The sequence below is a fragment of the Artibeus jamaicensis genome, unplaced genomic scaffold (assembly GCF_021234435.1).
Source record: "Artibeus jamaicensis isolate MK-2021 breed Jamaican fruit bat unplaced genomic scaffold, CSHL_Jam_final contig_354, whole genome shotgun sequence".
In the NCBI taxonomy this organism is placed as follows: domain Eukaryota; kingdom Metazoa; phylum Chordata; class Mammalia; order Chiroptera; family Phyllostomidae; genus Artibeus; species Artibeus jamaicensis.
In genome coordinates this window covers 42,164,572-42,190,175 of record NW_026521803.1, presented here as the reverse complement: position 1 = coordinate 42,190,175, position 25,604 = coordinate 42,164,572, and the positions used below count along the sequence as shown (strand labels likewise).

Below are 25,604 nucleotides of genomic sequence, written 5' to 3'. Positions count from 1 at the left end.
CATTGAGAAGCACAGAAAGTTAGCAATACCACATATATGAAGATCCAGATTATATTCATATCTTTTAATCAAAGAGTTCCACTTACCAAACTCTTTTTTTGCCAATGGGAAAATTGGTCTATACATAGAAGTGATCATGGTAGAGTTATGTTGGGCAAAGAAAATCTGAACGACTTTCAATAAGGGAGGATTAATCGAGTAAATAAACTTATATCCAAGGAAACAAATATTATACCAGCCCTTGAAGTGCCAACTAAGAAACTACATAGCCACATGAAGACTGGTCAGGGTAATTGACACAGTGAGGTCTATTATTTGCAAACAGTGACCACAGCATGTATACAAGTGCCTAGATGTTTGAAGTCAGCGTACTGAGTAATACGATGTTTAATTTTTTCCCTTTCTTTTTCCTTCTTATGTGATGTAATATTGCTTTACAACATTTAAAAGATTCTTTAGTAAGCCTTACCTCACTTTGTCCCGTAGCCTTCCCAACAGACTATGTAGTTCTGTGGCACGGAGCACCCACATGTCTTAGTAATGGTTTCTGGTAGACTCCTTGGTTCTCACATACTGGAGACAAACCTGTGAGTTCAGTGTGCATCTGTTCTGCCCCTAGCAACTTTGCTTATTGCCTTATCATATCATTCATTACACTGTTTTGTCCAGCATATTTAGTGAAGTGGTCAGTTTTTTTGGTATGCTAATGTGAGTGTTTATGTCATGGGTCCTACATGATGGTAATTAGGTTCCTATTAAATTACATATTATAATGTAATATACATTCCCAGAAAGACTTCAATGAAATGATGAGAAAAGAATGTTTAACTGTTAACAAATATACATCAAATAGAAGAAAAGCAACTCATCCAAAAAAGAAACTTTTTAATTTGCTTCTTTGATCAGACTCTGGGTTTTCTTGTGGGTCCAAAATATCTATTCTTCTTGCAGTATAGAGGATTAATATCTCGTTTCCATTTATCCAAAAATCTGTTGACTTGAGGGAGTTAGCAACCTTATATTTTTGCAAGTTGCAATTAAACATTAATTTCAACTAATAGCAATTGGGAGAATTTGCTACTATGAAATTAAAAAGCTTGGCAGAACTTTCTTTGCTTCTCGACAGTAAATCAGATTGTGGAAACACACTATCTAATGCAAAACCTATTTCATGAAGAAAGTTTTATTCCCAGTCACCCAAAGCAGAGACGACCTTTACCTATCAGAGGAAGACTACAGATCCAACTGCACCAGCCAGATAGTCCAGATCACGGGACCCACATGGCGAACAGCGCTTCGGGGCTGTCATCCCTGGTGACGGACTGACAGGATGTAAAAGTGAAGAACATCCACACAGTTTGTGTGTTGAAAGTATGTTTCTATGCTTCTATTTCTAGGCTTCAAATATGAAGTCTATCCAAATACTACTCCCTAGGGAATGATGTTTTAAAAGATTCTCTTGCAAAGCAGCACCGATTTTGTTTGCCAAATTAATCACAGGACCATGCCCACCATCCACACCTGGGACCAGGTTGGTCCTGCGCAGAAGAACTGAATATATTTAAAACTCACACACTCAGTCCCTCACTGCATTACCAGCACATCCTGTTGGTCACAAATACCTGCCCATGGGAGTCTGGAGGAATAGAAGATTCTTTCAAATCTTGAGAAATCAGTCATTTTTATCCCAGCATAACTTTCACCCGAATTTGCCAGTATTGCTTTCATAGATTTTCTGTTTGATTCCAGTCAATTCCACAGGTCATATCTGCAATTCTTTGGGAGACAGTCCCCTGTCACCAAGCTGCTTACAGTTCCCTTAAACTTATGAGATGTTCTGGGAAGGGCACAATCGCATGTTCTTATCCTTGGTGCCCTTTTGCTCATCTGAAAGAATTTCCGGGGAAAGACCGCGACAGACACAGAGTTTTAAAAACAGGCTTGGTGGCCACCCCAGTGACTCAGTCCTTGCCCGAAAGCTCAACTTAATTGACCTTTATGTTCAGAGGCATTCCTAGTTTTCTATTTTACCATTTGAAAATGAAAATCAGACCCTGGAAGTCACGGAACTACTTAAATTTCTGTATCACCCTATGTAACACTTTGAAAGGTCAGTAATACTTGTCCGAGTTCATCTCTTTTTTAGATTCTGGTCAGAATGCACCCACAGCAAATAGGAAATGCCAGGTGCATTCCTATTCACCTTAAAAACCACATGCTCATTGCTACGTTGTCTGTCTTCCAAGGTATTACAGGAAACTATTGACCATAGTAGATCAAAACTTTCAAGACCATCCAGCTGGTGGCCATCATCCTAGCCTCCAGTACGTTTTCTCAGTCTCCACTTCTGGCACTGGACCCAGTCTCATATAATTGAAAATCTTTTTGATGTTTTAATGTGCACACCAGTCAACTTTCAAAAAAGAGACACCGCAGAGTCCCGGATCGGCCCTCGAAGCCCAGGATAGTAAGTGGTACACACAGCTTCTGCTCCTCCGGCACTGGTCACATGGCCGAGCCTGGTGCAACAGTTTCGGAAGAACAGTTCAGCTGGAGGGAGGTGCCAATAGATGGTCTTTAAGATCCCAGCCACTTAAAAAAATCGCATGATCAGACTGCTGACTCAGCTGCTGGGGAACTAATGCTTCATTGACCCTTGAACCCCACAAAATTTTATCATTTTCTTGCCCCTAGTTCAATCCCAAGCAATTTTTAAAGCCTATATTGACTAACACAGATGTTTCTTTATCACCAGTCCAATAAATCCTTGCATTTTAAATTCATTCACAGGGATAATGGGCATGATAATGCCAAAAAACAGAACCGTTCTCCTGAGCCTTCCTCCCAGACTCCTCTTCTGACCTGCTGGTCTTCAGTCCAGCCCACTGTCCATGTGCAATTGCAAAGGACACGTGTGTCTTCATAAAGCAGCCACCTGGAGGAGGAGATCACTACCCAGAGTCAGTGCTCATAGGGCCAGGGAGCAAGGCATGGGCCTCACCAGGCAAATCATTCTGTTTTCCTGTAACGTTATTAGGGAAGAAAATCTAGTTTGTTTGACTGGAATAATTTTGGTTAGAAATGAACCCTGTAAACGTGAAACATGTTCTGTTATTTAATTGCCCCTTGAAAATGTAACTCAGTTTTTTTCGTGTGTGTGTATGTGTGTCTGTTTTTTTAATTTCCAACCATTTAGCATCATCATGAAAGGGGTTTTCTAACCAGGGCACTACTGGCGTGTTTCATTGGCTTGTTTGGCCCCGGGAGCAGGGGCAGGGGCTAGGACACCACCTGAAATGACGGCTAATGGTGTGGGGACTCACAACCACATAGACAGTCGGGACCGGGCCATGTTCAATAAAACCTCTTCCTATTTGTAACCGTAGCTGGAATCTCCTATCTGTGGTACCTGTGCTTGGAAGACATCACAATGAGACCTCTTAAATTTCCCATGAACCGTCAGTGGGTTGACCTTGCCTAACATCACAAGACAGCCCTGTTCTCTTAGACACCAGAGAGCACTGCAGAAAGTACATATCATGTATACAGTAATGTATAATCATGAGAAGTATGAAACACAATACTTCTCTGATATATAGGCTGACAGCTTCAACCCCAACCTTCAGCAATAGTGTGCCCATACATAAACACACACATACACATGCACACACACACACACCTGTGCTGAAGCATATTTGAATTGTGAAAATCAAAACTATAGAAGACCAACCTTAGTGTTTCCCTGAGCAGACAGGGCCAGTGTAGTCCTATAGAAACAGCCTAATTTAGCTGATTTTGTAAGACCAACTTCAATCTTGGCCGTGTCTTGCTTGTGCCTGTGGAAATTGCAGGCAGAACTTGAACCGTTTCCCTGGGTCAATATGAGGGAACCACGGGACATGCCCATGTTGTAACCAATCGCTGTGAAGAACAGATAGTCACCGTCTCCTCACTGTACCAGCTGCTTGAGAACAAGATGTCCCTGGGCAAGATGCCCCACCCATGCTTCAGTTTGTGTGCTCCCAGTTTGCAGACCGACATACTGGTGTGTGTACAATGAACTTGGACTAATTCCTAAGTCAGCAGTGCATCTGTTTTCCTTTGGCTATTTCTAACCTTTTGAGAGAAGCCCTAGAGCATGTGTACGAAATACACAGCACCACAAAGATGAGCACATTATCTAGGTAATATCTTCTTTCCTTATAGTTGCATTTTCAATAGATTTTCCTGTTTAAAATGCAGACATTTACCCCAATCAAAGCCCTACGTTCGTTACAATGAAGGAAATGCTTTATATATGCTAAAACAGTCTGTTTTGAAGCTATCTAGCATATGTCGACTTGGAAGGTACCTTATCTTCTTTTTGGTTGAGTCTCTCTTTTAGTTCTTCCACTTGAAATCTCAGTCTCTTTCCTTCCGCTGCATTCTGGTCCGCTCGGTGCTGTGCACGGGTCAGCTCTGCTATTTTCGCCTGGTGTTGTCTGCCGAGTTTGTGGTAGGCCTGGTGAAGGTCCAACAGCTCCTTTCAAAAGAAAACAGGGGTTCCATTGTTTGTAATTGACCCCAATCAAGTCAGAAGAATAGCACCTTCCTTTGAGAAAGGAGAAAAGCTTTGTAGAAAGAATTCGGGTGATGGATCTTTTCCTGTGGAATCCTGCATTTCTGCAATTAAACGGCATGATGGGCGTATAGCCATAAATGGACAGTGTACCTGTGGGTGGCTGAACAGGCTGAGACAATGCAACTAACTCCTCAGGTGCTTGAGTAAACAATCCATTTCCTGTGTTATGCAAATTTAGATTTTACATAAGCTTTCCAAAGGAAGAAATCATATATCAATAAGTACGAAATAAAACATAACAAAAATAAATGCAAGAAGCATTTATTTGTCAAATCAGCAAAGGTATTCAAAGTTAACAGACTATTTGCTTTTAATAATTTTTCTAAGAAAAAGGCCCTAACTGGGTGGCCCAGTGGGTTGGAGTGTTGTCCTGTACATCAAAAGGTTACAGGTTCACTTCCTGGTCAGGGCATATAGCTAGGTTGCTGGTTTGATCCCCAGTTGGGTCATACGTGGGAGGCAACTGATTTATATTTCTCACCTTGATGTTAAAAAAAAGATAATAATTTTTCTGAGAGTAAGGTTTCGTGCTGCCCCAGTGACGCTGCCCTGGGCATCCTCCTGACGCCACGTACGCATGGCCCAGAGGCCTGTGGCCGGAGGCCCGGCCTGAGAAGGAACAGTGACTTCAGCCTGCTGGGATTGGCTCTTCAGTCCACCCTGTTACAATGGACACCACACAAGATATGTGTTAGCAGGTTACATGAACTGGCCTCGGCTTACTAATGTCGCCTCTCATTTCTAGTTGATATTTTTGGTGCCAACTTACTGTCATTGTAGAAAACCTCTTTATTGAAACTATGAAAAAATAACCTCAATTCTCATAACATTACATGATACTTTAAGAAAATCCAAGGGCATTTCTTTCACTTCCTGAAAAATGCAAACCAGAACCTCAATGAGCTATCTCCTCTTATCTGGTCTTTATGGCAAAGACCAGAAATAACAAGTCTTGGCCAGGGGGTGGAGAAAGGGGAACCCTTGTGGGCTGTTGGTGGAGGTGTAAATTGGTGCAGCTTCCGTGGAAAACCGTGTGGACTCACAGATACAGAGAAGAGACTGCTGGTTGCCAGAGGGGAGGGGGGTAGGGAACTGGGTGGAAAAGGTGGAGGGACTGAAAAGTACAGATGGGTGGTCCTGAAATAGTCGTGGGGATGTCTGCAGCACAGGAGAATATAGTCGGTCGTATTGTAATAACTGAGTGTGGTGCCAGGTGGGTACCAGAAATGTCGGGGGACCACTTTGTCCACTGTATAGCATTCCAACCACTCTGATGTGCACCTGAAAGTAAGGAAACATCACACTGAATGGAAACTGTACTTGATTAAAAAATAAAATAAAAACAATTCCTTAATTCACCCCCCCCCATTTTTCTCTCTGGAGGGAGGCAGACTTCCCTGCTTCTCGGAGCTACGGCCCTGCGGCAGCACACTGCCGCAGTTTTTGTTCTTCCTGGGATCACCCCCTCCCTCCAGTTGCCTATTTGAACACATGTTACAGCAAAGGATTCGGGCAGCCGGAGCGCACATCAGCATGCCATGCGCGTGGGGGATGCTGCCCTCCGAGACCTCAGTCCTTCCTGTAACCTGCTCATAGAGGTCCTGCTGGAAGACATCCAAACAGGTGTTCCTTGAAAGAGTTAATAATCTGCCTCTGAAAAGGGAATTAGGTGAACAGTCCACATGGACTTGGAGAGCAAGCTTATTTGAATACATTTGAATGGTAGAAAAACAATGAGGTGAAATATTTATGCTTTATTTTAGCAAAGAAAAATCTCAATGAAAATTAAGCATGTAGAAACATATAGGACTTCAGATTACTAGTCAGTGTGTAACCCTCTGTAGGTGCAAAGATCTAAAGCAATACAGATAGACAGTGAACATAATTCACAAGCCTTTATAAGCATATATGAATATTAATAGTGTATCTCAATATAAAAATAATCACATACTATGTATGTATACAGATATTTTTGATGGAACAACATTAGTTTCTTCAATAGATTGACTGTCTAATGGTGTGAAGGATTGGAGGCAGGCTTTAAATTTTGTGTATGGCTTGTGAACACGCACGTTAGTTTGTGCTCTTGTAAGGAAGGATATTGCTTTCCACCTAGAATTAATTTTTTAGTTGATACATCAAGTAATGAGGCTTAAATGATTTTGATTCTGGCAAGCTGACAGAACCAAATCATTTTCTTGTAACTGAAAGGGACATAATGAAAGGCTGGTAGAAATGAATCAAGTAAGTTTAAATGCATATTTGAAGGGAAAAAAATGGCATTCAGGGAATTTTATAAAGTATCTGTGTTGTTTCTGTAAGTTCAGTTTTTTTCTAATTATAATTCAGGAAATAGTTCACATATGATTTCTTCTGAGATGCTTCCTTGATTACCCAGATGTAAACAATGATTCACAGTATCATTTTAAAATTATCTTTTATATAATCTGTTTATTTCTACCTCTTTATGCAACCATTTCAAGGTACTATTGCTTCATGTTTTCTTCCTTCCTTCCTTCCTTCTCTCTTTGTCCCCTTTCCCCTCTTCTCCCTCCCTCCTTCCCTTCCTTCTTCTTTCTAGTCAACAAAACTAGTAGACAACCAGCTAGGTACTTGATACTATTACAAGCACCAAAGATACACATATAAAGTCAACCTGTAAGCTTGTTTTCAGAGAAAAATAACACCAGAAAAATTAGGTCTCATCTTGGAAGGAATATGTTCTATGTATGCTCAAGAAGAGGTATTCAAAGCAGCTAAAAGCATGGTAATATTTCCAAGAGAAAGGGGCATCAAATCTGAAATTTGAGACTTCAGTAAAAATTACCATATGGGGAGGGAAGACTGAGAGAAAGTATCTCCAGGAATAAGTACAAGCACGTGCCAAGAGCAGAAGTGAGGAAGAGCCTGGTATACTGTGGGGATGACTACAGTGAATGTGTGTGTGCACTAATAAGGTCTGTGACTGGTTTGCTCAAGGGCAGTGAGGCATTGTGTGTGTGCACATGTGTGTGTAATGCTGCTCCCCGGGACTATACACTGATTTAGAAATATATTAATAATGCTGGGTGGCTAATAGAATACTTCTTAAGGTTACCTAGATAGGCTAAGCTAGATTGCAGTAAATGGGGCTCTAGTCTCACGATACACATTTCATCATTCCACCCCAGAAGACATCTTGATATCCATCAGAGTAAATTTTTTCTGTGATATTAATATAATAAATAATAGCATCTATCTCAAAGGGCTGTATTGCAGAGTAAACTATGTACACATGAATATATGTATGTATTAGTATACATGTATGTAACAAATCATGTATATTTGTTTTATACATAACAATATTATTATTACCACAAGAGTAAACCATCCTCACTATGCTCCCATTAATGCCTGCACACGTCCAAGAACTGGAAGATCTGCAGAGGGAACTTACATACTAAATCATGAATATGTACATTTGAGTTCTTTGTTGAGTAAATAGAGCTTCACTCTATGTGCTACTTGTTTACAATTTCCAAAGGGCGTGCACCATATCGGTAGGGGAACAGTGCAGACTTGCTGTCTCCACTCTTAAACAAAGCCTCCAGCTGAAGGGGCGTGATCAAGCACATTCTGATAACGCAGCAAGATGCTGATGGTCAGTGAGAACCGGACAGTCACGGCTCCTGCCCTCAGAGATGAAGTTCAGATGCAGGCAGCTGAACACGTCATCGAAGCCGAGCTTACTGGGCACAGGCACACGGGTGATGGCGGCGCACTTGAAGGCAACGCAAGACCAAGGTGACAGCTTTGAGAAGACAGAGGAAGTCACTCATCCTGCAACTTACCCAAGAACTTTGCATTGGGAAAAAAAAACCCTCACACAGAAATCTCTTTTGATTCTATGCCCAATTCAAGGTATAACCCATATCTCTATTCCCCTTCACAGTAACTTTCTAAAGGAATTTTCTGTAGTTGTTTTATCTGCTGCCCCATGAGCAATTACTTTTCAAACTCTCTTTATTACTTATGCAAGTGACTCCAGAAAAACTGTTGTTGCCAGGTTGCTAATAGCTTCTGGACAGCCAAAGACATTACTCACCTGCCCTATCTTGAACTTGGACTCAGCGACCTTCTCTGTTTAATGAGGATTGTACATATACAGTCGAATACTGAGGTCTAGACTTGTACACCCAGCTATCTACTCGGAATCTACATTTGATGTGTAATAGACCTTTAAATGTAACAAGATTTATCGTACTAATAATTCCAATGATATAGGAAACTTAACACTTTTTTTTATTTCACTGAAAACACACAGAAATGCCATTACAACCTAAGAAAGTAAGGAATAAAGCAAAGAAATAAGCCCTAACAATTGGAGGTTTTATTTTAATGTTTGAGTTAGTTCTGGAAATTTGGTATTAAGCCCAAGTAAAAAAAGCAATCTTAATCCTGCCCAGGACAGAGCATAAAGAAATTACTGTCATTAAAAAAAAACAAAAAAAAACCCAAAAAACTGAAGGAATTGGCACGTACTGATATAGAAGCACTGAAACAATCACCAGGTGAAACCTTTGGGATACAGAGAACAAACAAACTCGAAATGATTCCAGAGGCTGGGTGCACGGGCCCACAGAGAAATCAATCTCAAGGAAAAACTAGCTCAAAAATGATGTTTCAAACCATAAGACATAATGATAATGTGAAGACGAGTAAAATAACAAAATAGGAAAATCAGCATCTAAAGAATTTGAGCTATAGCCATCTGAAAATGCTATAAAAACAATCATAAGCCCTGGCTGGTGTAGCCCAGTGGATTGAGCACGGGCCTGCGAACCAGATGATCGCGGTTTGATTCCCAGTCAGGGCACATGCATGGGTTGCAGGCCAGTTCCCAGCAGGGGGTGCACCAGAAGCAACCATACATTGATATTTATCTCCCTCTCTCCTTCCCTTCCCCTCTAAAGATAAATAAATAAAATCTTTAAAAAAAAACAAAACAATCATAATATCATTGAAAGATTAAAGGAAATAATATTGTTAAATATATTTTTATTTTGTTTTTTTAGGAGTATACATTATAATAAAATAAAGTGTGAGAACAGGGAGAGTAGGTTTGAAAAAGACCCAACTAGAACTTCTTGAAAAGCTAAATAAAGTTCTAGAAATTAAAAAGTCAGTGGGTGACTTAAGTAGAAGTTTAGATATGGAGGGGGAAATGGACTAACCAACAGGTCAAACTTAGATGATAGAAGGCACAGCGAAGAATTGTGAAAAACTAACTACAGTAAAGGCTACAGAGACAGATACTGGGGCTCAGACCTGCACACCCACCTGCCTACTGACCCACAGACTAGACGAACACTGTCCATGCCCAGGATGGCCAGCCCTGAAGTGCACCTGTCATGTTCACCCATGTTGCTTTGGCCACAGCTCAGGAGTATGGTCACCTGTAAGTGACAGGAGACCAGGAATGCACTCTGTCTGCGTGCCCAGGAAGAGGAGGAAGTGGGTTACAGGGGCACATGCCAATCTCTGCCCGACAAACACCAAAAGGAAGATGACATATATTTGTGTATGAATATGTACACCATACACATGCACATATAAGTATGCACACTCATGCACACACATTTACACAGGATTTGAATGGCAGAGTATAGTGTGATCTACTATAAAATACACGTGTGGGGGTATAATCATAGCCCCCAAAGCAGAGGTAATAAAATGGTACACATGCTTTTTTAAGTACTGTACATAATTATAGGTAATTGAATATTTAGGAAACTGTTGATACACATGCTCACAAAGAAAGTCTTAAATTCCAACAAAATTAACAACTTTCAGTGAATTGTGGATAACATTTTGCAGTCACAAAGCAACTAAATTATGAATCAATTTTTGAAAACAGTTTAAAAATTTTTGAAAATTAACGTTAAAGAATCACAATGAAAATTACAAATAAAAGTTCTATATATTCACTGTGCAAGATTCAACTAGACCACTAACTTAGGGTATTAGATATATTTAGAAAATATAATGAAGTTTGAAAATAAATGAAGTTAATTATATATCATGAAACGTGGACAGTGAAACATTTTAAAAGACCAGAAACACGAAACTAAAAAAAAGAATAAACAAAAAGAAAAGGAATAAAGAGAACAAATGTTCCTATAAAAATTACATATAAAAGAGGGTAAAACACTAACAAGATTGATCTGAAAAATCACAGGAGAAAAAATTTAATATCAGGAATGGATAAAGAGAGATATTTATAAATGATTTGAGAACATTATGTAGTATGCCAACATACGGTAAGAGATAAAAGAAATGGAAAAATTTTTAGAAAAATGTACTTTATCAGAAACTAAACTGAGAAAAGTTAGAGTGAGCGGTCACTAAAATGTTGCACAAACAAGGCTCAGGAATCGTTCGAGGTGGGTTTTGCCAAACCTGAGAGGCCCAGAGCATCTTGCTCCCGTGGAAAAGTGTTTCCGAATTGTGTGGGTCAGTCAGATGCTGATACACGGTGACGGCTCATTCTTTCTCTTCAGCAAGAAAACCAAGTCAAGGGGAAAGTAAAAAGAATAAAACAAGATCAAGATTTCCTAACTGACAAAGATAATACCTCTAGATCGATATTCAAAAGTACCTAGAAACAGTGCAGAAAAAATTACAGATGCTAATCAGCGATATTATATTTATTTATTTATTTTAAAACATTTTATTTATTTATTTTTAGAGAGAGGGGAAGGAGAAAGAGTGGGAGAGAAACATCAATGTGTGGTTGCCTCTCAACGTCCCCCACTGGGGACCTGGCCTGCAACCCAGTCATGTGTCCTGGCTGGGAATCAAACCAGCGAACCTTTGCTTCACAGGCCCGTGCTCAATCCACTGAGCCACACCAGCCAGGGCTTATATTTATTTTTGCATCTTCTTTGTATATGTGTTTATACATGTATATACTGAGTGCATCTCATATGTATCTCAGGCACAGATATAAATTAATCCTTATGGCATAGGCTAAATAAAACTATTTTTTCTTTAGACTCTTTTTCATAACAGGCATAAATCCCCAATTAAATCTGCTAATAATGAAGTGCTACAACAGTGGCCAATACATTTACTTTCTTACAATGCACACCCCAACTCTGTGTGATGCTTAAGGCTTTCTAAAGAGTTGCAAATGCTGCAATTAACCCTACAGCTAAACAGTAAGTATAAGTTACAAATATAATTTAGCTTTATACAGCATTCTGTGTCTCCAGAGAACAAACAAATATTCAGTTAAACCCTTAACGGTTAGTCACCAAAGTTGTAGACGGAATCACAAGTTCTTTCCTCTTTCACAGGCCCCCGTGGGGAATAGAGAGTGATGGCTGACTCATTCTCCGTGGGGAATGCATTACTCCCACACGGTTTTCCTTAAAGCTGTGCACACTTAGCTCAGTAATGCTTTATACCTGAAGTTTCCAACCCTCCTTCTGCCCACACTCTGTACCCTGTACTTGCACAAAGCTACGAATGTGCAGAGAAAGTGCTTTTCTGATGAAGTTGCTTAATTCCATTTGATAAATCAGACCTTTCCGAGTCCTCCACACAGCTTTGTATGTGGAAGAGGCTCTGCACACTGCAGACTCCACTGACAAGGCTGTTGCTTTTGCTCATAATACAAACACATAAATAATTTAAATGAAATTAATAGACTTGTGTATTGAGTTTACAGACCCAATATCCTAACAATTCCCATCTTCACTTACGTAAGAGAAAGAGCAGAAGGCCTAACAAGAGAATAAGGAAGTGGTCAGAAAGGCGAAGAGAAATAAAACCATGGTAAGTGTTTGCCAAAAAATACCAGGAAATAATCTGCAGGTTGAGATAGAGATATACAAAGAAAGAAAACTCACAGAAGGAGAAATACAACAATCCAAAAAATAATAACAATATTGGTAAAGAAATGCTACGCAGGACACTGGCATACATTGCTGAGGGAAAAGGTACATTCTTAGGATGTTTTGGGAAAGAGGACAATTTACCAAAATGTCTCCACAGTTCTTAAAATCTATCCTAGATTTCATAATAAGACAATTATTCCAGAAAATACCAAGCAATATATAAAGTATATTTATGTTCAAAAGTATTCATTCTGCATTACTTCTAATCACAATAATAAATATCGAAAATAATCTATATAACATGGCCCTTACAAAATAAATTACAGTTAGTCCTTTCGGTGTAACGTTGTCTTAAAATTATAGGGGAAGAACTGCATGGTACAGGAGAAGGAGGCCAGCACTGTGAGGCACGTCCCCACCAGGGCGGTGTGTGACGGGGGAGTCACACCTTGACCAGGAGGCCCTGGAAAGGCCTGTGACTTGAGCCTTTTGAGTTTCCCTCTTTCTGGGAAACGGGAGCTACCTGTTGCACATGGAGTCAAATCAAGGAAGGTTGGTAGGTCACACGTCACATGTGTCACCTGGATGTGGAGGGACAGACCAGTGCCTCATTCACACCAGCAAAAGTAAAAGCATCCTGTTGCCACAGACCAGGGAGAGAAGTTGTCCCTGGAAATTGCCTGGACCCTAGAACCTGTGGAACCAGCAACATAGTGGGGTGAGTCGTGGGGGCCCTGCAGAGAGGAACTGAGCTTCACCAATTAAAAAAAAACATCACCTCACCCTGAAGGACCAGTTGGATAGGGGAGGTGGAGCCAAGAGAAGAGCCCCCTAGGGAAGGGCTGGAGAAGAACTTGGGGAGCAGGGGGACAGGTTAGAGGCTAAGGGAAGAGGAACCCTAGGGCAGAGGAGCAGCTCAGGACCAGTCATGCCCACGGCCTGGACAACCGCGCCAGTGCCTAGGACCCCTGCTCCCCTCCCCTTCCAGCTGCCCACTCCAGCCTGGAGAGGGGGCAGCCCTCTCTGGGAGATGGGGTTGGGAGCAACGTGGGAAAGTGCAGAGGCTGACACGGCCGCAAATGCGACTATTCCTAGACTTTAGCTCTGAACGGAGGACAAGAACTGCCCTCGGACGTCAGTATTTCAAAGGGCGTTGGTAATTGCAAATGAATCAGAGATGCAGAGGACCATAAAAACGGAATGTGTAGGATGCCTGTGACACACAGGTGTTTGTTAGTGAATTGTGAAAGAACCCGTTCAGGGGGGTGGAAGAAGATGGAATATGGATTTTCCAGAATTATTAATGAAGAGTGCCAAGTAATAAAAGAGAATACAGAGTGTAGGAGTCAAGGGTGGGCAGGAGGAAGAGCACACCACAGCCTGACCAAGGAGAGGAAGGAATTAAAATTGCTCTATCTGCTGGTAATATGGCATATCTTACATATCCAGTCTCTTAAAATATGATACTTTATCAATTTATGTATCTGTCAGTAGACTCAATGGTGATCACTTGTGTACTGAGGTTTGAATCAACATACTTAGTTTATAATTTTAATGGAAATCTGCTCATAATTTCTTAAAATGCTGCTAAATTCCCACTAATTTGTTTTTTGGTAGGAAATATTTAGACTGCAATGAAAGTGGAAATATTTAACCGCAGTGAGAGTGAAACATCTTACTTTTCACCTCTAAGTGTGTTGTTTCAACATGCGGATGGTCTGTATCCCACAATGAAAAATGACTTCACACACACTGCCCGGGAAAAACTGCCACGTCATGACAGCTAACTTCCTGTTAAAAACGTGTGCTTCATGAGCTGTCTTTGTACACAGTGAAAGGTATTGTGATGATTTCTGCCCACGGACGCGCAGGTGTTCCACACTCAGTGTCTCACACGGTCCCACGTCATGGAGAGAAAACGTTCCTTCCGACGTGGAAACTGCATGTTCCTGCTGGAGGCACAAAGGCACTTACAGATGCAAGAGTAGAGCTGATGGATGCCGTTCTGTTAAACTAGAAGGCAGTTTCCTTCCTCTGCATGGACATTTTTCTTGGAACTCCTAGAAAAAGCAGTTCCCAAAAGGGCAGTTCCTTTTTGCCCTTTTTTCAATCAGGATCATTGGAATTTATTTCATTATTTTGGAGCTCTTCTCCAGCATTTTTCATTCCTTGAAACATACAGCTGTAATCATTCCCTAGTCAATAATCACACCAGGTCAGTTTCATACCATCTAAAATTTAGATTAATCATCTAACGGTTATTTCAACCTAAATAAATTGACTCTGGGGCAAAAGTTTCCTCTGGGTTTATGCATCAACAGTAAATATTGGCTCATGGCAAACACGTAGTGATCTGTATTGTAGCTGATACCTCCACAAACACAATTATTTTTTAGAATTTTCATGTCAAGCCATGAACATAGAGAACATAGACTTGAAGAAATGTTGAAAATGGAATTCATTACTTAAGAGGAAACCGCTTCAGCAAATATATCACTTAATTTCTTAAATTTTAGATGAGCAATACATAATGGAACAAAAATAAACTACTAAGTCCCCCACAAAATGAAAATACACGACCATCCTTCCCTGCATTTCCTTCTTTTTAAGGTGAAAGGTTAGCCAGAAGCGTCCTAAGATCATTAATATGTGTGTGCCCCATCATATTCTGGGGAGTGCGAGTTACTTGGGGAGACTGCAAATGTAAACTTCAAATCCCAGTCAAAGGCTATCGCTTTCGCCCTTTTTTCACTTTGATTATTCTCCTTATGACTGGGTAGGAAACTAACTAGACGAGACGGCTGTTCTAAAAACTACAGGCCACCCACACGCCTCCTTCTGTAGGGTAATGCAGAAAGAGATTTCCCCAAGTTCATGGAGAAACAAATGCTTTTCTCTACACGAACATGGCACACACATGCTTACTGCTTCTCTCCAGTTGTTCTGAGAGTTCATGTCAAGGTGTTTTCACACCACAGTTACACGAAACTGTGATGTTTGTTCTCACCTGTGTGTTACGTACCCAATTCTCTATTGCCAGAAAAATCCTGCATCTCGTACTTGTAGGACCTTCATGGGTCCATGATGCATCCACTGGGAATTATTATGGTAATAATATACAGGGACACATCACTGAAGCATGATTCTAGTTACAGAATATCACAGTTTTCATGGAGACGGTGTGTGATCAGGCAGTCCCATGTGAAATGGAAATTTTCATTTTCTAGTAGTCAGACAGCAATTTTACCCTCAGAGCTCCAGACTTTGGTTAAATATCAGCTCATCAAATGGGAACCAGCACACCCAAAATGTAATGTTGCCATCTTTTTATAATCAGAAATATCTGGTTCTGATCAATTATATGAAAATTGAGAAGTCTCCTAAAGGACTTGGCTATATGTGTTCTGTAATTATAGATTAGGATGACAGAAGTTGTTTCAAATTATATTAAAAATAAAAACACAAGATCAGTTTGTTTTTATATATTGGGTTGGCCAAAAAATCCATATGGTTTTTTTCATAAAATAAAAGACACGTTTTTCATTTTCACCACTAACTTTATTAATTTGGATATTTTCAATATGTCGGCTCTCTCCCACTATTGGCTTCTGGTAGGTAGAGGCCACACACAGGTGCTGCTAAACACCTTCTGATGCGTAAGACAGCCCCACAGCAAAGATTTATTTGTCTAAAATGTCAACAGTACCAAGAAACTTTGCAAACCACTTTTGACACATTCAATCAGTCACAGCATTTTCTCCATACACTGCACAATTTTTTTTTGAATTTCAGTTGTGTTTTCACCTTTCTTGAAATTATAAAGTGTAATATACCCCAAATGTTGTGTATTTTCTTCCCTCTTCAATATTGAAATGGCTGCACAAAAATTCATTAATTCGATATTTTTTAAACTCATGCTGATGTAACAGCTGTCTCAATACAATCTGAAAAAATTGTTTTAAATGAAGTTAAACACCGAGGACTACTAGAGCCATTGTACAGAACAAACTAAATGAACTCTTTGTCCAACCCAATATATATGTGTGTGTGTGTGGATAGATCAAGTATAATGATACAGATGCACAGATGTGAATATGGGTATGAGTTGCCAAGAAGAAAACAGAGGCTGTGCTCCATAGATCTTTGAGAATATGCACGTGTACATGAGAGATAATTTAGATGCAAAAGCACAGAAAAGGCCTAAAAGCAAACAGAACAAAATTAAGAGTGGTTTTGTCTACAGTAGAACTGTGGGTGAACTTCAGTTCTACTTCAGGATATCCTGATTTTTCTTTTGCTATTGTTTTGGAATATAAAAATAATAAAGCTATAGAAAATCTACAGAGTGCTGAGCAGCAAAGGATATTTAAACACAACTAAGGCACTAGACCAATAACTCAAAGAAATGTATTGGAAAAGAAGAAAATAGGAAAATGAATACACACAATGTATGTTTGAGAAGCTGAACGCAAATTGATTATCTTAGAGAAGTTCGTCTTTCAAAATGCTTTTCCCCCAAGTCAATAGTGTGCAAGGTCAATTGTTGTAATATACCAGATCAAAAAATGCAGTGGCATCAGCAATAATAAGCCACCATTACAATAGCAACATTTAAAAACCCTGTCCTTCAAGGGTCCTATCACAGGATCGAAGAGTGTCGCTATGCTCCCTTGGGAATAAACGAGAACACGTTGCTTTACTACTGTCTTGCAGGAGCTTTCCCACGCCATTGACGAGGGACACCTTGGGTCCCATTGACAGAGCATGCTTCAGTAACCAGCACTATTAAAAACAGTTTCAATCCATTGTCTACAGGAAGTCAACAAACTATAAAACACTCTGCCGGCCAGCAAAACAAAGTCAGGGCAAATAAGCTACACGGCGGCTAACTTTCTCTATGAGCATTAGTTAATTGGGAAATTAAATTGACCATAAGAAGTTATCGGTGTATTTTTTGTTTGTTTGTTTTGGGTTGTTTTTTTATTGTAATTTTTTTCCATTACCATTTATCCCCCTTATTCCCTCCTCCTCGGACGTCTGTAATCACCACACACAAAAAAGAAGTTAGTGGTTTCCAAACTTCCAAAAGAAGTTAGTGGGTGGACAAATAAAGACTACTTTTAAAATTTTGCTTTGTTCATGATAAGCTTTGTGACCCCAAACAATTTTCCTAACCTTGCTCGTCCTCATATTTTATGTCTGTGAGATGTGATGTCAGTACTGATCTCATCGTTGTCAATATGACCAGTATCAGATGAATGAGTCTATAAAATGCACTAATTCAATAGCAGGTGCTCAGGACACTGGTGAATGAATGGCAACTCTCATTACTGTGTATATTTTAAAACGTGTATCTATTGTGTTCAGATTTGTATATTAGTCTTTTCTTACTTTAAAAATTTTTTGCTTGTTTATTTTTAGAGAGAGGGGAAGGGAAGGAAAGAGGGAGAGAAACATCAGTGTGTGGTTTCCTCTCACACGCCCCCTACTGGGGACCTGACCCACAACCCAGGCATGTGCTCTGACTGGGAATCAAACCAGTGACCTTTTAGTTTTCAGGCCGGTGTTCTATTTACTGCACCACACCAACCAGGGCCCCGAATTGTTAAATGAATCCATGTCATGAAGTTACAAAAAAAAAAAGCACATTTCCTCCCAAACTGTACTTTACAATAGCTATAAGTAAACAGGAAAGTGTGGTCTGCAGAGTGGAAATAGTGTAGAGCCAGAAAAAAGTATCAACTTAGGCATCACTAAGAATTTCAGATGTGACAACAAAATTGTTTGCAGGAAGATGTGGACAATACCAGCCCAGTGATATAATAGTTAGGATAGTCAGTTAAAAATCAACTTATAATATGTATATTGATTATATCAGAAAGTTTGTACATCAGTAAGAAGTACATACCCTTAACGCTGAAATACTAGTGACTTTCATATTATTTGGTACCAAAAAATTTTTCCCAGAAAATCAAGACCTCTCCAGTGGAAATTGAAATTGCTTTCTGGCTTTTAAATTTTATGTCTACAGAGTCATTTCATGCCTATAGAGTTCACTCCACTATGACTGTCTAGTTATTTGAACAAATAGTAAGGAACCTTTTTCAGAATGAGCAAATTTAGGGGTCTGTTTTATGGTAAGAAGCATGATGAATGACTTTATCATCTCCTTAAGTAGTCCACACACCACTGAGAGAGAAGAAAAATACAAATGCTAAACGTCCAGTGTAGTTAAAATCAAGAGACATTACATAGAGGAGATACAATATTTTCCCTCCCATGAATCTTTCTATTGAGTGCATTGGGTTGATTTCACTACATTTTCAATGGAAAACATTGAGAATGGATACCTACTTCACCAAATACAACTCGGTGTCTGTTCTCAAGGTGACTGGTGGACATTGAACTTACTATGTTGTCATCCAGGAGCAGAAAGGACATTCAGAAAAGAGGAACCTTTCTGTGTTGTTTGTTGGGAACTGAAAGGGATTATGAAGGTCCAGCTACGAAGGCCCTCCATTCTCTGAGGAGGACAGGGGACAGTGGTTTGATGATCTGCATGATTCATGATGAGGGAAGATCGACAACCTAGAACCAAGGGTTTTTGTTTCTTGTAACAGAATTAATTCTTTCCTCTCCAAGCCCTACTTCATCAAATCTAATCCTGAACTGAGCATTTTTTTAAAGAATAGCATCCGTCTCTAGAACTTTTTTCAGAAGATTGTGTCATGAAGGTGAAGGGATTAAGAAAAAACATATATAATACACAGACAACAGTGTGGTGATAGCCAGATGGAAAGAAAGGTGGAGCATAGGTGAGGGTGGGAGGAGGTGGGCAAAGAGCGGGGGAGATGGGGCTAGAAAGAGACTTTGCTCAAGGCCATGGCCAACCAGTGCAGCGGACCAGTGGTATATTATTGAGTTGTGCACTTCAAACCTGTATAATTTTGCAAACTAATATCACCCCAATAAATTCAATATAAATACTAATCCAACAAATACACTAAAATTAATTATATGTATGGATTGAATTTTAAGGTAGTTCAGGTATCTTTATGTATAATCTTCTCCAAATGAGCAACCCAAAATAATACTGGTATAAAATTTTTTGTTATTTGAGTTTTGCAAAGTATGGCTTTTCAATTCAAAAGAAATTGTATGTCTACACAAATAATTGTTCAAAAAGCAATTTCTAAAATTTGAGGTGTTTCTAGATTAGTAATAAAGCTTTTTTATATAAGTTCATATTTCATTGTCAACATATCATATAGAAAGCAGAGACATGGCAAAAGCCTAGACTAGACTCACAGAAATAGGAAGGTTATGTAGCGCCCACACTTAAGAAAGAATCTCATAAAAGTCAAATAGACTCGATTCTCCAGAATTGGTCAAAAACCCACCGACAAGATCCCAAGCTGGGATCTGAGTTATTTTAGAAGGTTATCCATCCATCAGCTCAGCAAACAGTTTAGGGGAGAGTCACTGAACATGCCCTGTGAGAGGTACACACGTATAAGCTGGGATTTAAAAGATCTCTAGCCATTCAACAGGACGTCTTTGTCTGTTCCCGAACACCAATCCAGACTGCATTTCCCTATGCCCCTTGCGGTTAGCAACAGTCATGTGACTCCGGGGAGATAAATGGTTATGGATGAGAACATTTCGGGACACTTCCCTGCTTGGCCCTAAAGCCCTCCTAATACAAACATTTTTTGTCAGAAGCAAAGAAACAAGAGGAAGGCCCTAGGACAGTGTTTAATCAAGCCCTCTTTCCTGCTAACACCTTCACTGAGGAAACCTTTTAGATACTTTTATTTTTTCCTGATCCTCCTTCCCCACAAAATTTCCATACCGTAGGTATACTGTTCATCTGTTTGCACTCTGTGGCCTCCCTCAGACCACCACCTGTTGTAATGTCCGAAGTTGTTTTCACCCCACACCCTATAAAAGCTATTTCGCCCCCTTGGATGACCGTGCCCATTTGAGAATGCACACCCCCGGGATCACGAAACGATAGAAGCGTCCAAGTCAGGTGTCTGTATGATGTCTGTATGAGCTCAGCATAAATTCCGAGGTGTGGAGACATTATATATTTGGGGTCCAATATGTTGTAGCAGTTTAGCCTGTCCTAAGTGATATGAATGCCTTTTTTCCCCTCTTTTTAAATTGTTGTTCAACTAAAGTTGCCTCCATTTCCCCCTCTCTACTCCCCACCACCCCAGCCATCCCCACTTCCCACCCTCGATCTACCCCTGTTTGGCTTTGTCCATGTGTCCTTTATACATGTTGCTTGATGACCTTTTCCCTATTATCTCCTCCCACCTCCCCTCTGGTTACAGTTTGTTTTTTATTTCAATGACTCTGGTTATACTTAACTTGCTTATTTGTTTTGTTGATTAGGTTCCAATTATAGGTGAGATCATATGGTATTTGTCTCTCACGGCCTGGCTTATTTCACTCAGCATAATGCTCTCCAGTTCCATCCATGTGGTTGAAAAGCGTAGGAGCTCCTTCTTTCTGCTGTGTAGAATTCCATTGTGTAAATGTACCATAGCTTTTGGATCTACTCATTTACTGATGAGCATTTGGTTGCTTCCAACACTTGGCTGTTGTAAATTGTGCTGCTATGAACACTGGGGTGCATAGGTTCTTTTAAATTGGTGTTTCAGTACTCTTAGGGTATAATTCTAGCAGTGGAACTGCCAGGTCAAAATGTGTTTATATAAAATGCAATGACATGTTTTGCCTGCTTAGCTAAAGAGGTCAATAGTTGGCAAAGTCAGTAGCAAACTGTGAAGTTCTTACTACACAAAACAAAACATCTCTGGGTGATACAAGAGTGATTTACAGATGATATTTCCCTTTAAAAGATCAAGTCTGACCACAGTGTCATCAGGCTATTCGTTTATCTATTCAATCACAGAACTCCCTCCAAAACAAACATCAAAGTGGGGTAATGAGGGCTTTAATTACTGCACAATAACCTCATTAACCTCACTGTCCTCAGAGTTGTCACTCTAGAAAACTGTCATTTCATAGGCCATCCAATAGTCAGATATTTTTTAACTTTATATACATAGTACAAAGCATCATAGTAAAAATACTCTGCAATCCAAATAGTCCACTTTCGTGTTTCCACAAAAATACAGGAGCTTATTAAAATGAAATAAACTTAGATGACTCCAAGTTCACATTTGCATTAATTAGTTTTGAAATATTAAATGAATGTAACATTTCATGTAATTATATAATGCAAAATAACATAATTATTTGAAATTTTTAAATTAAATGGTATGATTATGAACACAAGGAATGCTGCCTGAATACAAATTACACTCTGATATATTTAATTAGGTAATATAAATTCTTATTACTTTCACCAATTAAATTTCTCTGTTGTCTTCCTCCAATTGTTCTAATTTTTCACATATATAGGCAACTGAAAATTATGTTAAATTTCTGTCAATAATGATAATTTTATGTTTTTTTTTAATTGGAAGAGAGGGGAGGTAGATTTCCCAATTCATCCATTTTAGCTTTCATGAATGTAAAAAAAATTCAGCTTATTAGCATGGGTCACATAAGGAACCAAACTTCAATAAAAGTCATTCTTTGATTATCCAAGTATACAAAAATGGTATCAGGTTAAAATGAGCATAACCAAGGATTTGTATTATGACTAAGTAAACTGATACTCTCAACAACACATTTAAAACCTGCTTTGAATTTTCAGGTGTCTGAACTATTCAAGTGTATATAACTATCTTATTGATGAGTAAAGTAAAATCAGAACAATTGAAGGGTTTGCTAGCAGTTGAAATGAAATGAACTTTTCAAATCACATGTTCATTTAACATGAATGTGTGTGTCTACATGTACAAAATTGTCATTGGGTTTTCTATCCATGTCTTGACATTGCATGTTAATTAGGCTTTAATAATACAATGTGCCTAAATTTCACCAAAAAGCCATTTGTGGGATATAGAAAATTAAGGTAACCATCCAAAATGCCGATTCCTGGTGATTTTCAAAGGAAATCCCTTTGTTAGCGCTAAGATTTTAGACCCTTCATTCACATGATTTGCCAGTGACAGCAGGAAGCTCACATGACGCCTTCATATACATTTAAACAGTTACTCCCAGCAGACACAGAGCACAAGACCAGAGCCCATGACACAAGGAACACAGCACATCCTCAGTTCAGCCCCAGTTCACGCAACCTCTGCAGAACCCACCTGCATGACCTCCTGCAACAGACATGACGGCTTGTCACCATTTGTCACTGTCCCACAACACTGCCATTCATTGAATCTTTTCCTTGTGATATTTGCTATTAATGATGCATCAACTTATCATACATTTTACTCGTAGGGGAGTCAGTTAGGGAGATTTGCCTTAACTAGTATCCTGAGAAGTCCTGTAATAATGAATAGCCTATAAAAATTCAGTTAACCATACTGCACACTTATATACCATAGAATTGTTCATCAAAGTGTCTGCATCCCTTAGAGATTGTCTTGCCTTATGTTTACTTACAGACCTTTCCAGCAAGGTCTGTAATTATCAAAATTCACTCCTATGAAACTTCTGATTTTAGAGGAAAAATGAAAGAAAAACAAAGTGAAAAATAAACACACAGAAAGCTAATGCTGGCATACAACACAAGACTTGCTCTCTAGATTTGTAGGGCTGTGTGGTCATCATAGTAATAAATTTCATGATAAAATATTGAAGACAGGATAGATTTGTTGATTCTAGATCTATTGCACAAACATACACACATGCACACAATTTGTTCATTTTTAGTAACCAAATTATGTTCCATATACTCAGCCTTTATATGGTCTAAAAAAGATAAGACCCAAGAAAATTTCATCCATTATCAGAAACTCATTCTCTCGAATACTAAGAGACTCTAGACATGGTTGATATTTGAAAATTTCAGATCAAATTAAATCAATGAAATGGACCTATTAAATCCCAGAAATTTCTAAGCAAGATGAAAGGATGAATTTCAATGGCCATGCCAACGTAAATGCTGTACCGTTTTAAAGGCTTAGCAGGCTGGAGCATCCTGGTGTCCTGCCTGGCAGAGGGCAGACTGAAGCTTCAGAGACCACCATCAGGGTCTTCCCTAAAAGCCACTTTCTAAGCTCAGTACAACCCGTGAGAAGGCAGCCTGCTGGAAAACTCAGCAGAAGGAGAAAATAGTTCCTTTTCTGGGAGAAAACTTTCCACAGCCTTTCCAGCCATTTGGTCAAAACTGAAGTTTTAGTTTTATGAAACACTGAATGATGGAAGGAAGGGCTTCCTGGCTTTGACACCCAGCTATGTGGAATTTTAAAGAGAAAATGCATCGATAGGATGACATTTTCTGCTCAAATGTATAAAATTACTTCAATTCAGAAAAACTGACATTGTATTTTTAATGTCCTTCCATGTGATTTATACGTGTGAAAAGTACGTGACTTTGTAACTACTACTGTTTGGTTGTGGTGATTTAAAATCCGTCTGATTAGAATCCTAACCAACTCACGGAGCACACAGTCCCCCTCCTCCGGCTGACCTGCACAGACACCAGGATGCAGCCCCCCAGCTACTTCCTTGCCCTCCCATCCCCCACTGCTGCCCTCTATCCAAAATCCACACGCCCAGGAAAGGAGGCGTCTTCCTTTTGGCAGACGAAGATTCCTGCATTGTCACACCTGTGGTCTTCCGCCCAACCCAGTGCAATGGGAAGGTGACGTTGCCCCGTCACAGCCAATACGCCCATCTGTGTTCGGAACCCTTGGGCCACTGTCTCTTTTCTGCCCCGTACATTCCAAACCCACTCGTGTGCTCATCAGCGTTAAAAAGGTTCATGTCTCCAGTGTGGTGACTGCGAAGGGGGTGTGTGGGAGTGGAAGATGGTACTGAGGGGCTAAATGCTAGTGGGAAAAATACAATTAAAAAGTAAACAAAATGTCAAAGAAAAAAAAGGCCCCCCTGGGAGCTCTCCCCGACACCGTGCCATCTACTGCTAGGCAGGTGCCACAGAGGTGGTCCTCACGTGATGAGATGTGATGACAGGAAGCCGTTACGGAAACACTTTCACACCGCCTGCCGGATTCGTGACTTCTAACGTCTGTGAAATAACACGTAGGCGTCTACTGTCTTCAACTCAATTAAACAGTTATGTCTGTTGTTCTAAATAGAGCATTATACTTGATTTGGCTCCTGCCGCCTTTAAAATTATATGGTTTCTTTAAATTTACATTATTAGATACCAAGAGCAACTCAGAGAAAGAATAGAAAGTTTAAAATCTAGTTTGCCCCAATGCATGTTTTATAAATACTTATAGGTATTTGATCTCCAAGTCTCATTCACTATGGCTGGTCTAAAGAAATAAAAGACATTTTAAAAGGCAGAAGCACAAAACAATTAAATATGGAACCATATTTATTTAAACAGTTTAAGCTTAAAAAATATATTTATACTTTCTCTTAGTCACCTCTCCAGATAAGATTTTGAAACTTTTCTAGCCTTTATATGTTTTAAAATAATCTATATTGTTATACAGCTGTTGCTATAATGTCCAATACTTAAAAGATCATGAAATATTCCTGTACTGCCTCTCTCAACAAATGCTAGCAGAAAATATTAATATATACACCTAGGCTTTCTTTATTTTCATTCTGATTTTTTATCTAATTTTAACAATATATTGGCAACATATTATTCCCATCAAAGAAAATTCTGAAATTAATTTATTAATGTAATAGCAACCGGAATATTTCTATCTTGAAGGATATGTTTATTAAAAGCAAAGTGTTAATAAGAGGTTGGTGTTTTATCAATCCCTTCTTTTAAAATAAAACTTTGTACTTTTTGGAGAGGAGGTACACTACCCCAAGCAAGCAAACTAGTAGAGCTGATACCGTCTCCTGAAATGGGCTCCCTGATTTAATCATTGACCTGTGTGCTTCAAGGTAGGCCATGCAAATTGGAAGGGCATGTTTATGGACCAGGGCAATGTCTTCCAGACACATGTGGCTCAGTTTTTTCCTTCCTTCCATTTTTAAAATCAGACAAAACAGAAACAGTCATAGATACAGAGAACAGA

The 25,604-nt window shown here is 39.4% G+C and overlaps 1 protein-coding gene across 1 annotated transcript in view; it reads right to left on the bottom strand.

Moving 5' to 3' along the window:
• Window positions 1–25,604, bottom strand: part of CCDC102B (coiled-coil domain containing 102B) — a 147,890-nt gene that overhangs the window by 39,358 nt on the left and 82,928 nt on the right. The window contains exon 6 of the mRNA XM_037145438.2: window positions 4,352–4,522. Coding sequence (XP_037001333.2) covers window positions 4,352–4,522 — 171 coding nt within the window. The remainder of the gene's footprint in view (window positions 1–4,351; window positions 4,523–25,604) is intronic.